Genomic DNA, 13235 nt, shown 5'->3' with positions numbered 1-13235 from the left:
GATGGATGTGAAAGGAAAGGTAAAGAGAAGCCTCAGGTAGTCACCCAAGGGACAGGGCCGGTTGGAGAGAGAGTCCCGAGGTTTTATCCTGGAGAACACCCTGTACCGAATGAGCTCTGAACATAAAGATAGTTAGCATAGGAGGGCCTGAAGTCTCCAGATAAAAGGCTGCTGCCACTATCATTTACCACGATCTCTGCCATTCTCCACTCTATTGTCATCCGCCCCCAGTCTCCATTCCAGGACTTCTCTACACTTTGACTTTTTGTTTGTTTGTTTGTTTGAGACGGAGTCTTGCGGTGTCGTCCAGGCTGGAGCGCAGTGGCACGATCTTGGCTCACCGCAAGCTCCGCCTTCCGGGTTCATGCCATTCTCCTGCCTCAGCCTCCCGGGTAGCTGGGACTATAGGCGCCCACCACCACGCCCAGCTAATTTTTTGTATTTTTAGTAGAGACGGGGTTTCACCATGTTGTCCAGGCTGGTCTTGAACCCCTGACCTCGTGATCCCCCCGCCGCCCCGCCCCGCCCCCCCCGCCGCCTCCGCCTCCCAGATTGCTGGGATTACAGGCGTGCGCGATGCCCGGCTTTTTATTTATTTATTTATTTATTTTTTGAGGCGGGAATCTTGCTCTGTCGCCAGGCTGGATTGCAGTGGCACCATGTCGGCTCACTGCGGCACCATCTCGGCTCACTGCAACCTCCGACTCCCTGGTTCAAGCGATTCTCCCACCTCAGCCTCCCAAGTAGCTGGGATTACAGGCACACGCCACCATGCCCAGCTAACTTTTTGTATTTTTAGTAGAGACGAGATTTCACCATGTTGCCAGGATGGTCTCGATCACCTGACCTCGTGATCCGCCCACCTCAGCCTCCCAGAGTCTCAGTTGCCAAAGCAGGAGTGCAATGGCGCGATCTCGGCTCACTGCAACCTCCGCTTCCCAGGTAAGCCATTCTCCTGCCTCAGCCTCCTGGGTAGCTGGGATATAGGCGCCCGCCACCACGCCCGGCTATTTTTGCATTTTTAGTAGAGACGGGGTTTCACCATGTTGGCCAGGCTGGTCTTGAACTCCTGACCTCAGCCTCCCAAAGTGCTGGGATTACAGGCGTGAGCCACCGCGCCCGGCCCATCTTTTTCTTTTTCTTTTTTTTTTTTTTTGAGACGGAGTCTGGAGTCTCGCTCTGTCGCCCAGGCTGGAGTGCAGTGGTGTGATCTCGGCTCACTGCAACGTCTGTCTCCCGGGTTCAAGCGATTCTCCTGTTTCAGCCTTCCGAGTAGTTGGGAACACAGGCGCGCGCCACCATGACCTACTAATTTTTGTATTTTTAGTAGAGACAGGGTCTCACCATGTTGGCCCACTTTGACTCTTGAGCAGCCTGGCCAGCCCGACCGCGCCAAATTCTGTTCGATTCTGCCTAGTTCGGTTGCTCTGGCCTAGTTCAGTTGCTAAGGCCTGGAGCTTCATGGTTGCGGAGGAAATGATGTCACGTTCAATAGGCGGGCTAACCAGATTCCTCCCTTCTCCCGATTGGCTGCCAGGAATTTGACTAGATTCGGAGTCTCGCGGGCTCCAGGGTTAGTTGTCAGTATCTTTCCCAGTTGTCCCGCCCCCTACCCCCGCCCCCCGCCCCCCGCACCGCGCCCCTCTCCGGCTGCCCTCTCCGCGTGGGGCAAGGCTCCGAGGGCAGTATTCAGTAGCCATTTAGCTTTGGAAGGAGAGGTGATTCGAATGGCCTGGCTCCTCCTGTCACCATGCTAGGCACTTTGGCCGCGCAGGTACTTATTGACCCGACCGGGTGTCCGTAGTTGGCGCGGCTACCTTAACCGCAGGGAATTGTGGAATTGATAGTTCTAAACTATATGTGGGTGGAACGGGGAAGCTCGAGCAGATTTTTGGAGGAAAGCAAAACTGGGGACTTTCAGGACTAGGGGACTGGGTCTCAGAAGAATGGGAAAGGACGCGAAAGGAGTCTAAATAAGAACCCTGCTATTAGCATTGTTTGGTTTTCTTTTCAGGTGCTGACCTGAACCTGGTTCATCCCTTTCTGACCAAAACTGTTCACTCACCGTGGAAGGGACTAAGCATCCATATGGAGACGCCACCAGTCAATACAATTGGAGAAAAGGACACCTCTCAGCCGCAACAAGAGTGGGAAAAGAACCTTCGGGAGAACCTTGATTCAGTTATTCAGATTAGGCAGCAGCCCCGAGACCCTCCTACCGAAACGCTTGAGCTGGAAGTAAGCCCAGATCCAGCCAGCCAAATTCTAGAGCATACTCAAGGAACTGAAAAACCGGTTGCTGAACTTGAAGGAGACTCTCATAAGTCTCATGGATCAACCAGTCAGATGCCAGAGGCCCTTCAAGCTTCTGATCTCTGGTACTGCCCCGATGGGAGCTTTGTCAAGAAGATCATAATCCGTGGCCATGGCTTGGACAAACCCAAACTAGGCTCCTGCTGCCGGGTACTGGCTTTGGGGTTTCCTTTCGGATCAGGGCCGCCAGAGGGCTGGACAGAGCTAACTATGGGCGTAGGGCCATGGAGGGAGGAAACTTGGGGGGAGCTCATAGAGAAATGCTTGGAGTCCATGTGTCAAGGTGAGGAAGCAGAGCTTCAGCTGCCTGGGCACTCTGGACCTCCTGTCAGGCTCACACTGGCGTCCTTCACTCAAGGCCGAGACTCCTGGGAGCTGGAGACTAGCGAGAAGGAAGCCCTGGCCAGGGAAGAACGTGCAAGGGGCACAGAACTATTTCGAGCTGGGAACCCTGAAGGAGCTGCCCGATGCTATGGACGGGCTCTTCGGCTGCTCCTGACTTTACCCCCACCTGGCCCTCCAGAACGAACTGTCCTTCATGCCAATCTGGCTGCCTGTCAGTTGTTGCTAGGACAGCCTCAGTTGGCAGCCCAGAGCTGTGACCGGGTGTTGGAGCGGGAGCCTGGCCATTTAAAGGCCTTATACCGAAGGGGGGTTGCCCAGGCTGCCCTTGGGAACCTGGAAAAAGCAACTGCTGACCTCAAGAAGGTGCTGGCGATAGATCCCAAAAACCGGGCAGCCCAGGAGGAGCTGGGGAAGGTGGTCATTCAGGGGAAGAACCAGGATGCAGGGCTGGCTCAGGGTCTGCGCAAGATGTTTGGCTGATTAAAAGTTAAACCTTAAAAGAGACAGGAACTTGTGAATTGTGGTCTGTGCTGTGAGATTTGGGGGTGGGGGGTCAGAGGGAAGGTTTCAGCCCATATCCCATTCTCAGCTTTTGGCTTCCTAGGGGAGGTAGCAGTGGTCCCAGTGCGCCCCTTTTGAGGGGCTTATCTATCTCCGAGGACACATAGAAGCTGTCTAAACTAAACTTAGTAGTGGCTGGGGGAGATGGTGGACCTTAATACTGGGTACTACATCTCCCAGGCGCTTTATCACTGGACCCTGTGTGGCGCATGCGCTTGGCGGTATGGCACTGTCTGGAAGTTACTTCCTGCTGCTGTGCTCCCATTGGGCCCGCCTACACAGTCATCCGCATCTGTTGATTCACGTGCTCAGCACCCAGGTCTCTTACTGGTCGATAGAGCTTCCGGGACGCCCCCTTTTTTAAAAGAGTCAACTGATTAGTTGGTGATGGGGAGAGGCGGGCCTTGGGAACCGTCTCATGGTTGGGGGGTGGGGGGAAAGATGGCGGAGCTGATGCTCCTCAGCGAGATTGCTGACCCGACGCGTTTCTTCACCGACAACCTGCTTAGCCCGGAGGACTGGGGTCTGCAGAGTGAGGAACCGGGGAGGGGAGAGGGCTGTGGCAAACTGTCCCTGAGGCACGCGGGAAAGAAGCGGGGGCCTAAAGAGGAAGTCTGGGCAAATACGGAATCCGCCATCTGAAGGAGAGCGGAGCAGGGGGCTCGTTGTGCATTAAGGGGGATACAAAAGTCAGGGAAGAACTCTGCTCCCTGCTGGAACGTCGAGTTGTTCCGGGGTCGGGGAAGGAGGGGCTGAAGCACTCTGGTTGTATCACTTTTCAAGTGGGCGGGCGGTGGGTCTGGCCGAGCGGAGCCAATGAGGGATGGGGCGGGGGCTTGTGTGCGATCTGTAGGCTGGGGCCACCGAACGACCCCCCGACACTCAGCATTTCTTGCAGACAGCACCTTGTATTCTGGCCTAGATGAAGTGGCCGAGGAGCAGACGCAGCTCTTCCGTTGCCCGGAGCAGGATGTCCCGGTATTGTGTCCCCAGCCTTTCTCTAACCCTTGGTGGGTGGAAAGTGAGCCCAGAACCTGGACTCATTCACAGGCCATAACTCATCTGGAGTCACCCCTACTTTCTCACCCTTTCTCACACTCCTGCCCTCTTGTATCCTCCCTTATTTAGTTTGACGGCAGCTCCCTGGACGTGGGGATGGATGTCAGCCCCCCTGAGCCCCCATGGGAACTCCTGCCGATCTTCCCAGGTAAGGTAGTCTTTGTCGTTCCCTCAGATTTCCAGAAACCCTCAACTTCCCACTGTTTCCCAGAAACTACGTAGCTTCCTATATCCTCACGCCTCTACATAAGTGCCTATCCTCTCTCCTTCAATCCCCTATTTTTGTTTCTTCTCCCTTGCTGCGGTACAGGAATCCCCACCGACCTGTCCTTGGGTACTTTTTGGACTCTTCTTAAGCTCTGCTTCCTGATAATTTCTAACTCCCTTTCCTCCAGATCTTCAGGTGAAGTCTGAGCCATCTTCCCCCTGCTCTTCCTCCTCCCTCAGCTCCGAGTCATCGCGTCTCTCCACAGAGCCATCCAGCGAGGTGAGAGAGCCATATCCCTCTTACTCTCTGTGACGGGGACTCTGCTTCATTCCCTTCACCCGTGGGTGACAAAGACATGATTTAAATGATTTGTGTGCTATGAGTCATGAGGTGTGTGAGGTGTGGGGGGCCTTCTCCACTACCTTTGCCGTTTCCTTAATATCTTCATTTTCCACATCCCCTTTGGTTATCTAGCAGTGAAGATTTTTTTGTTTGTTTGTTTTTTGTTTTTTGCTTTTTTTTTTGAGATAGGGCCTCCCTCTGTCACCCAAACTACAGTGTAGTGACGGGGTCACAGCTCACTGTAGCCTTGACCTCCTGAGCTCAGGTGATCCTCCTGCCTCAGCCTCCTGAGTAGTTGGGACCACAGACACATGCCACCATGTCTGGCTAATTTTTTTTTATTGTTTGTAAAAATGGGGTCTTCCTATGTTGCCCAGAGTGGACTTAAACTCCTGGGCTCAAGTGATCCTCCCACCTTGGCATCCCAAAGTGCTTGGATTACAGATATAAGCCACCACGCCTGATCTGGGGTCTTTTTAATATAAAGAGTTATGTGGGGCTGGGAAGAAGAGAGTTATTGACTGCTGAGAATTCTGGAACTGTTCTTGCCCAAGTTGTCCACTCTGAGGCCATATTTGAAGTCATGAGACTTCATCAATTCTCCCAGAAATAAAGTAGAAAGAATGAACAGAAAGATGGTCAGTACCATTCAGACCAGAATGTCAAATAATTGATGGTTTGTAAGCCCTAAACTTCTAAAGCTTTTGTTCTCGCTCTTACTGTCAACATCTCCCTTGTTTTTTGCCCTTCTTTCTGCCCCCTGCCCCACACCAACTCTCACCCAGGCTCTTGGGGTAGGGGAGGTGCTCCATGTGAAGACAGAGTCCTTGGCACCCCCACTGTGTCTCCTGGGAGATGACCCAACATCCTCATTTGAAACCGTCCAGATCAACGTTATCCCCACCTCTGATGATTCCTCAGGTAATAAAACAGCCTGCCCCCAATCCTTGGCTCTACTACGGGAGAATGTGTTATGTGTGTGTGTGTATGTGTGTAGATGGAGGGGAAGTGCAGGCAGCAGGACAGGGAGAAAAAGGTGGGGAGGGGAAATGGCAGAAAACCAGGAGGGAAGGCAGGAAGGAGAGGAAACATTTCAGGGAACCACAGCAAGGGCAGTGCTGAGGAGATGGATATTATTTTTCTCTCTTTTTCTTGTTCCTAGTATTCTGTCATGCCATTCAACTTACTTTTTAAAAACTTGTGAGCAGTTTAGGGCATATGTATCTGTGTGATTCCCCTCCACCCAACATTTTATTATAAACATTTTTGTTGTTGTTCAGACAGAGTCTCACACTGTCGCTCGGGCTGAAGTGCAGTGGTGTGGTCTCAGCTCACTGCAACCTCCACCTCCCAGGTTCAAGCGATTCTCCTGTCTCAGCCTCCCAAGTAGCTGGGATTACAGGCGCCCACCACCACGCCCAGCTAATTTTTTGTATTTTTAGTAGAGATGGGGTTTCACCATGTTGGCCAGGCTGGTGTTGAACTCCTGACCTCATGAGTCGCCTACCTCCGCCTCCCAAAGTGCTGAGATTACAGGCGTGAGCCATCGCGCCCAGCCCATAAACATTTTTAAACATACAGAAAGGCTAGAACACCATATACTAAACTAGATTCTACAATTAACATTATTTGTTCTATTTTTAAAGTGTTCCCAAGTTTATTTACTCATAGCTGTGTATTTAGTAAATGTTTATTGATGTGATCATATCTGAGGTATAATAATTATAAAAAAGAAATATTTATTAAGCACCTACTCCATGCCAGATACTGAGCAGCATGCTGGGAATGCAAAGATGAACAAGACCTGACCACCATGCTGACTTTCAAACCCTGTGATTTGGTAATGGGAGAAAGACAAGTACCAGTCAATACAGGTGTGGTCATTCTAGGATAGAAATCACTAGAGGTGGGGCTGGGTGTGGTGGCTCATGCTTGTAATCCCAGCACTTTGGGAGGCCGAGGTGGGCGGATCACGAGGTCAGGAGATTGAGACCATCCTGGCTAACATGGTGAAACCCCGTGTCTACTAAAAATACAAAAAATTAGCCTGTAGTCCCAGCTACTTGGGAGGCTGAGGCAGGAGAATGGCATGAACCCGGGAGGCGGAGCTTGCAGTGAGCCGAGATCACGCCACTACACTCCATCCTGGGCAAAAGAGCAAGACTCCGTCTCGAAAAAAAAAAAAATCACTAGAGGGTACCATGAAAGCTCATAAGAGGGGATATTTCATCCACATTGGCGCTGAATCTGGGATGTGCCCCTGGAAGAAGGGTTTCCTGAGAGTTTTAAAGGACACGTAGAAATTAGCCAGGAGGACAGTGTGGGGGCTGACTTGTGTCTGAGGACCCTGCATTTCTTCAGAGTGGGTGTAAGAAGGATTTGGGGAGTGATGTGGAACTGCAGAGGCTACAGGGCCAGGTGGGACCCTGCTAAGGGGCTCTTAGCTTCTATCCTGTGGATAGGTGGGGGCCTTTGGAGAATTAAGCAGGGAAGCAATATGATTAGGAAGATGATTCTAGTGGCAAAGTAGAGAATGGGTTGCAGAGGGGCAGGGCCAGAGGCAAGAGAACCAAGGAAGAAGCTTATGCAGTTGATCAAGTAAGATATTCGGATGTCGTGAAGAAAGCAGACTTGAGAAAGAATGAAGTGGAATAGATGAGTTGTGACCTCCTGGACATTGGAGAGAGGTAGGAGTCAAAGAGGTTTGTGGCTAGGATGGCTGTGGGTGGGTGATGTTACTGTTCACTGGATGGAGACTGCAAAAGCGGGGGCTTTCTGGTCAGGGAAGATGATGAATTCAGCGTTGGACATGTTGATTCTGTTGTTGTTGTTGTTATGGAGCTTCACTCTTGTTGCCCAGGCTGGAGTGCAATAGTGGTGTGATCTTGGCTCACTGTAACCTCTGCCTCCTGGGTTCAAGCGATTCTCCTGCCTCAGCCTCCTGAGTAGCTGGGATTACAGGCATGCTCCACCACGCCTGGCTAATTTTGTATTTTTAGTAGAGACAGGGTTTCTTTCATGTTAGGCTGGTCTTGAATTCCCGACCTCAGGTGATCCACCTACTTTGGCTCCCAAAGTGCTGGGATTACAGGCGTAAGCCACCATGCCCAGTTGACATGTTGGTTGTTGATTTCAAAGTACCTTCTGGATCTCCTGGCACCATCTCTCACTGGCTGAACTCCAACCAGGGAGCCCACTGATGCAGTCCATTCAGATTCTCCCTGGATCTCAGAGCATAGCAGGGAGGGATGGAGAGTGGATTTGGAGGGACAAACAGATTATATCTAGCAGATTAATAAATGTTATAAAGAAGACACACAAAATAAGGATTGAAATACCATTAGCAGGCCAGGCACAGTGGTTCACACCTGTAATCCCAGCACTTTGGGAGGCCAAGGCGGGCAGATCACGAGGTCAGGAGATCAAGACCATTCGGGCTAACACAGTGAAGCGCCATCTCTACTAAAAATACAAAAAATTAGCCAGGCATGGTGGCAGGCACCTTTAGTCTCAGCTACTCGGGAGGCTGAGGCAGGAGAATGGGGTGAACCCGGGAGGCGGAGCTTGCAGTGAGCCGAGATCGCCCACTGCTATTAGCAGCAAAAGGATTGTAAGGATTGTTGGTGGCTTTGCATTGCATAGTGTTATTAGAGTCAGATTCTCCTCCATACTTAGGTATTTTTTGAGGGCCTGTACTTTACCCTCAATGGACATGAGACATAGTTCTTGCTTTTGGAGAGTTTTGTGAGGGTTATAATACATCATGGTTAAATAGTTCCCTTTTTTTTTTTTTTTTTTTTTTTTTGAGACAGAGTTTTGCCCTGTCACCCAGACTAGAGTGCATTGGCTTGATCTCCACTCACTGCAACCTCCGTTTCCTGGGTTTAAGCTATTGTCCTGCCTCAGCCCCCCTAATAGCTAGGACTACAGGCACGTGCCACCATGCCCGGCTATTTTTTTGTATTTTTGGTAGAGACGGGGTTTTGCCATGTTGTTCAGGCTGGTGTCGAACTCCTGGCTTCAGGCAATCCACCTGCATTGGGTGTCGGCCTCCCAAAGTGCTGGGATTACAGGCGTGAGCCACCATGCCCAACCATGGTTAAATAGTTCTGATAGTGGTTATCTCTGTGTAGGGAATCTGAGTGACTGGAGGACAGGGAAGGGAAGTTTTTTTGTTTTTTTTTTTTTGAGACAGAGTCTCGCTCTACCCAGGCTGGAGTGCAGTGGCGCAATCTTGGCTCACTGCAAGCTCCGCCTCCTGGGTTCATGCCATTCTCTTCCCTCAGCCTCCCAAGTTGCTGGGACTACAGGCGTCCGCCACCACGCCTGGCTAATTTTTCTATTTTTTTAGTAGAGACAGGGTTTCACCGTGTTAGCCAGGATGGTCTCGATCTCCTGACCTCATGATCCACCTGCCTCGGCCTCCCAAAGTGCTGGGATTACAGGCGTGAGCCACCATGCCCCGCCAAGACTTTTTTTTTGACTTAATTTTCCTTTGTTCGTTTGGATTTGTATCATGACTGTATTATCTATTCAAAAATATAAATTGAAGTTTTAAAAAGCAATCTTAGTGATCATATAATTAAGTACCAAAGTGAATGGTATGGACCAGAGGTAGTGGTGGACTGTTGACCTGTGGGCTGAATCTGGCCCTCAGAAGGGTTTTATTTCACCGACATGGGGCCTAGCATTTTCTTTCATGGAGTGATCAACAAGTCATAAAGGCAGATTTATTGGAGGCCATGAGGGCTCAGAGGTGACTGAGGCTTTGCTGTTTGGTGCCTGGGAGGAAAACTTGTGTGACGGGGCAATCAGGAAGCCTCATTTATGGCCAGTTAGATTTGGGTGACTGGTGAGGCATGAGAATGGAAGGGACCAGCAGGCAGCTTGGAAGTCAGAATCTGGTGCAGGTGAGCAGCCAGGGGGAGATGCACACTTGGCGGTTGTCAGCATGGAGATGCATTGGGCCAGGATAAGGTGGAAATCCAGCAAGATAGGAATTTGGGCCATGTGAATGCTGGAGACCCCCCTGCCACTTCCCCTGCTCAGGCCTATTCTATGTGAATAAACAAGTTCTGTGAACAAGAAAGAGGGAAACGCAGAAGGGCAAAGACAGCTTTGAGGAACATGGAGCAGAGATGAGAAAAATCAGAAGAGCCACTAAAGGAGAAAGGGAAGCACTAGGCGAAAAGCGGGGCGGAGAGCCAGCAGGTGAGCAGCTCTGTGACTGCCCCTCCTGGATGGCCTGTAATCTAGGGCCAGAAGAGTTTTATTTTCAGGTTCAAAGAGAAAGGACCCATTTCCCCATCTTAACCCTCTTTTTTATTTTTTTGAGATGGAGTTTTGCTCTTCTTGCCCAGGCTGGAGTGCAATGGCGCGATCTTGGCTCACTGCAACCTTTGCCTCCCAGGTTCAAGCGATTCTCCTCCCTCAGCCTCCTGAGTATCTGGGACACAGGGATGTGCCACCATGCCCGACTAATTTTGTATTTTTAGTAGAGACGGGGTTTCTCCATGTTGGTCAGGCTGGTCTTGAACTCCTGACCTCAGGTGATCTGCCCGCCTTGGCCTCCCAAAGTGCTGAGATTACAGGCGTGAGCCACCATGCCCAGCCTCCCATCTTAACCCTCTTAACCCTTCAGTGTTTACATGATATCCAGCTTTTGCCTCATCCTGCCTCCCACAGATGTCCAGACCAAGATAGAACCTGTCTCTCCATGTTCTTCCGTCAACTCTGAGGCCTCCCTGCTCTCAGCCGACTCCTCCAGCCAGGTGAGCAGCACCTTCCTTCCTTCCTCCAGGTTTTCCAGTGAGTTCCTCCTGACCTAGAGGTATGAGAGCTTTCTCTTCTTCAGTTCCTTCTCCTCGACACTCTTCCTGACTAATGTATCTCTGGAATGCCCCACATAGGCTTTTATAGGAGAGGAGGTCCTGGAAGTGAAGACAGAGTCCCTGTCCCCTTCAGGATGCCTCCTGTGGGATGTCCCAGCCCCCTCACTTGGAGCTGTCCAGATCAGCATGGGCCCATCCCTTGATGGCTCCTCAGGTAATGGAGTCTCCTGACACTTGGAATCCCTAGTGAGAGGCCTGTGGTCCTGACATTTCTTGTTCTTTTCTCTCACCTTCCTTCAGGCAAAGCCCTGCCCACCCGGAAGCCGCCACTGCAGCCCAAACCTGTAGTGCTAACCACGGTCCCAATGCCATCCAGAGCTGTGCCTCCCAGCACCACAGTCCTTCTGCAGCCCCTCGTCCAGCCACCGCCAGGTACTGAAGAAGGAGAAAAGGGCCGGGCATGGTGGCTCACGCCGGTAATCCCAGCACTTTGGGAGGCTGAGGCAGGCGGATCACCTGAGGTCAGAAGTTTAAGACCAGCCTGGCCAACGTGGTGAAACCTTGTCTCTACTAAAAATACAAAAATTAGCGTGGAGTAGTGGCAGGCGCCTGTAATCCCAGCTCCTCGGGAGGCTGAGGCAGGAGAATCACTTGAACCCAGGAGGCGGAGGTTGCAGTGAGCCGAGATCATGCCACTGCACTCCAGCCTGGGCGACAAAGCGAGACTTTGTCTCAAAAAAAAAAAAAAAGAAAAAAGAAAAACCAAAAAATAAAAATAAAAATTAATTAATTAAATAAAAAAAAAAAAAGGGCCGGGCACAGTGGCTCACGCCTGTAATCCCAGCACTTTGGGAGGCCAAGGCGGGCGGATCACAAGGTCAGGAGATCGAGACCATCCCGACTAACACAGTGAAACCCCGTCTCTACTAAAAATACAAAAAAATTAGCCAGGCGTGGTGGCGTGCGTCTGTAGTTCCAGCTGCTGGGGAGGCTGAGGCAGGAGAATGGCGTGAACCCGGGAGGCGGAGCTTGCAGTGAGCCGAGATCGCGCCACTGCACTCCAGCCTGGTCGACAGAGCAAGAATGCATCTCAAAAAAGAAAAAAAGGAGAAAAGGAGGCGGGCTGCATTGACCCTGTCAGAGAGCTTGCAGCCATTGAGGCTGCCCAATCCTTGGGTGCTCTGGTGTGGGTGTGGACACAAGGACCCCACCCAGCGCACAGCCCTCTGACCTCTGCTTACTTACCCCAGTGTCCCCAGTTGTCCTCATCCAGGGTGCTATTCGAGTCCAGCCTGAAGGGCCGGCTCCCTCTCTAACACGGCCTGAGAGGAAGAGCATCGTTCCCGCTCCTATGCCTGGAAACTCCTGCCCGCCTGAAGTGGATGTAAGTGTTGGGGAGGAGAGAAGTAGGGCGAGTGATGGGAAGGGAAGAGGGAAGTCTTGCCATGGAGAGAACTGTGGGATGAGGAGGGAGTCGAGACCTAGGAGAAAAAAGTGAGGAAACGGACCCATTAGATCATTCTGAGGGTCAGAATGGACTCCTGTTTCTATATGAATATCAACTCCAGGTAGTTTTAGGGTCCTTTAGGTTTGCTGTCACTGCAGATGGAGAAATGGGGTTGGTCTCCATAAATTAAAGGCAAGGAAGTCATACTGTACTATACGACTACGGTCGTGGCCATAGTTGGGGAGGGAGGCTGCCTCCTAGGGGAAAATCAGGTAAACTGTATAAGCAGTATAACAAGGTTAAACTTTGAACCCTACAAATGTGGGTTGACAGGAAGAAAGAGTTACGAAGAAAAGAGTTTCCACCAGCATGGAGAAAGTTCTTCTCTAACCTTTCCCACCTCTGAGGAGCAGTAGCAGGGAATGTTTGAAAGAAGGGCCCCTTCCCTAGCGTGTTTGAGTAGAGAGGAAAAACCTCTCTGGCTGTGTAGGTGGGTCAGGAAGGCAGGGGAATGGCCATGTGAGCTTTGGGTAAATCATTCCTTGGGGTTTGAGAGCATAGTCTCCTTCTGCCAACTCATCTGTCATTCTTTTTTGACCTTCCGGGTGCCTAGGCAAAGCTGCTGAAGCGGCAGCAGCGAATGATCAAGAACCGGGAGTCAGCCTGCCAGTCCCGGAGAAAGAAGAAAGAGTATCTGCAGGGACTGGAGGCTCGGCTGCAAGCAGTACTGGCTGACAACCAGCAGCTCCGCCGAGAGAATGCTGCCCTCCGGCGGCGGCTGGAGGCCCTGCTGGCTGAAGTAAGACCAGTCTGTCCCTGGGAGACCAACAGGAATACAGCCTCCTTGGAATGATTCCCCTTTTTCTTGTCTCTTTCTTTGTACCTTAGAACAGTGAGCTCAAGTTAGGGTCTGGAAACAGGAAGGTGGTCTGCATCATGGTCTTCCTTCTCTTCATTGCCTTCAACTTTGGACCTGTCAGGTGAGACCTTCCTTGTTTCACTAGAACCTTCCAGGTGGAGCCCACGTTACAGCCTCCTAACTGCCTGCTTTGGCCCAGGCCATTTCCTTCTGCTTATACACAAATGGTTCTGGTGTCCTTGGCACCGATGATGTGTCTGGCCAGCCCCT

General features: G+C 51.4%; 2 protein-coding genes and 1 long non-coding RNA gene across 6 annotated transcripts in view; 2 read left to right on the top strand and 1 right to left on the bottom strand.

The window, feature by feature from the left end:
• Positions 1-744: 744 nt before the first annotated feature.
• Positions 745-3162, top strand: FKBPL (FKBP prolyl isomerase like). Of its 2 annotated transcripts, none has more exons than XM_019028705.3 (2): positions 745-942; positions 2015-3162. In XM_019028705.3, the coding sequence occupies exon 2, from the start codon at positions 2089-2091 to the stop codon at positions 3136-3138; it is 1050 nt and encodes a 349-aa protein (XP_018884250.2). In that variant the 5' UTR covers positions 745-942; positions 2015-2088; the 3' UTR covers positions 3139-3162. The 2 variants fall into 2 exon arrangements, with proteins under 2 accessions (XP_018884250.2, XP_004043782.2); XM_004043734.5 differs by lacking the exon at positions 745-942 and adding an exon at positions 1548-1774.
• A 419-nt stretch (positions 3163-3581) lies between these two features.
• The window catches only part of ATF6B (activating transcription factor 6 beta), a 13018-nt gene continuing 3364 nt past the window's right edge, over positions 3582-13235 (top strand). For 2 of the 3 annotated variants that reach the window (XM_063707483.1, XM_019028988.4), the window contains exons 1-11: positions 3616-3751; positions 4118-4197; positions 4348-4426; positions 4674-4765; positions 5614-5749; positions 10514-10599; positions 10738-10873; positions 10960-11091; positions 11910-12043; positions 12720-12905; positions 12995-13086. In XM_063707483.1, coding sequence (XP_063563553.1) covers positions 3661-3751; positions 4118-4197; positions 4348-4426; positions 4674-4765; positions 5614-5749; positions 10514-10599; positions 10738-10873; positions 10960-11091; positions 11910-12043; positions 12720-12905; positions 12995-13086 — 1244 coding nt within the window. In that variant the 5' untranslated portion in view covers positions 3616-3660. Of the gene's footprint in view, positions 3752-4117; positions 4198-4347; positions 4427-4673; positions 4766-5613; positions 5750-10513; positions 10600-10737; positions 10874-10959; positions 11092-11909; positions 12044-12719; positions 12906-12994; positions 13087-13235 lie in introns of all 3 variants that reach the window. The other variant, XM_004043726.5, reaches the window with a different exon arrangement.
• Positions 12041-13235, bottom strand: part of LOC129534140 (uncharacterized) — a 21718-nt gene continuing 20523 nt past the window's right edge. The window contains exon 3 of the long non-coding RNA XR_008680589.1: positions 12041-12140. This is a non-coding gene — a long non-coding RNA (uncharacterized lncRNA). The remainder of the gene's footprint in view (positions 12141-13235) is intronic.

The sequence above is a fragment of the Gorilla gorilla genome, chromosome 5 (genome assembly GCF_029281585.2).
Source record: "Gorilla gorilla gorilla isolate KB3781 chromosome 5, NHGRI_mGorGor1-v2.1_pri, whole genome shotgun sequence".
Classification (NCBI taxonomy): Eukaryota; Metazoa; Chordata; class Mammalia; order Primates; family Hominidae; genus Gorilla; species Gorilla gorilla.
Note: the sequence above shows the minus strand (reverse complement) of the source record. Positions and strands in the feature narration are given on the sequence as shown.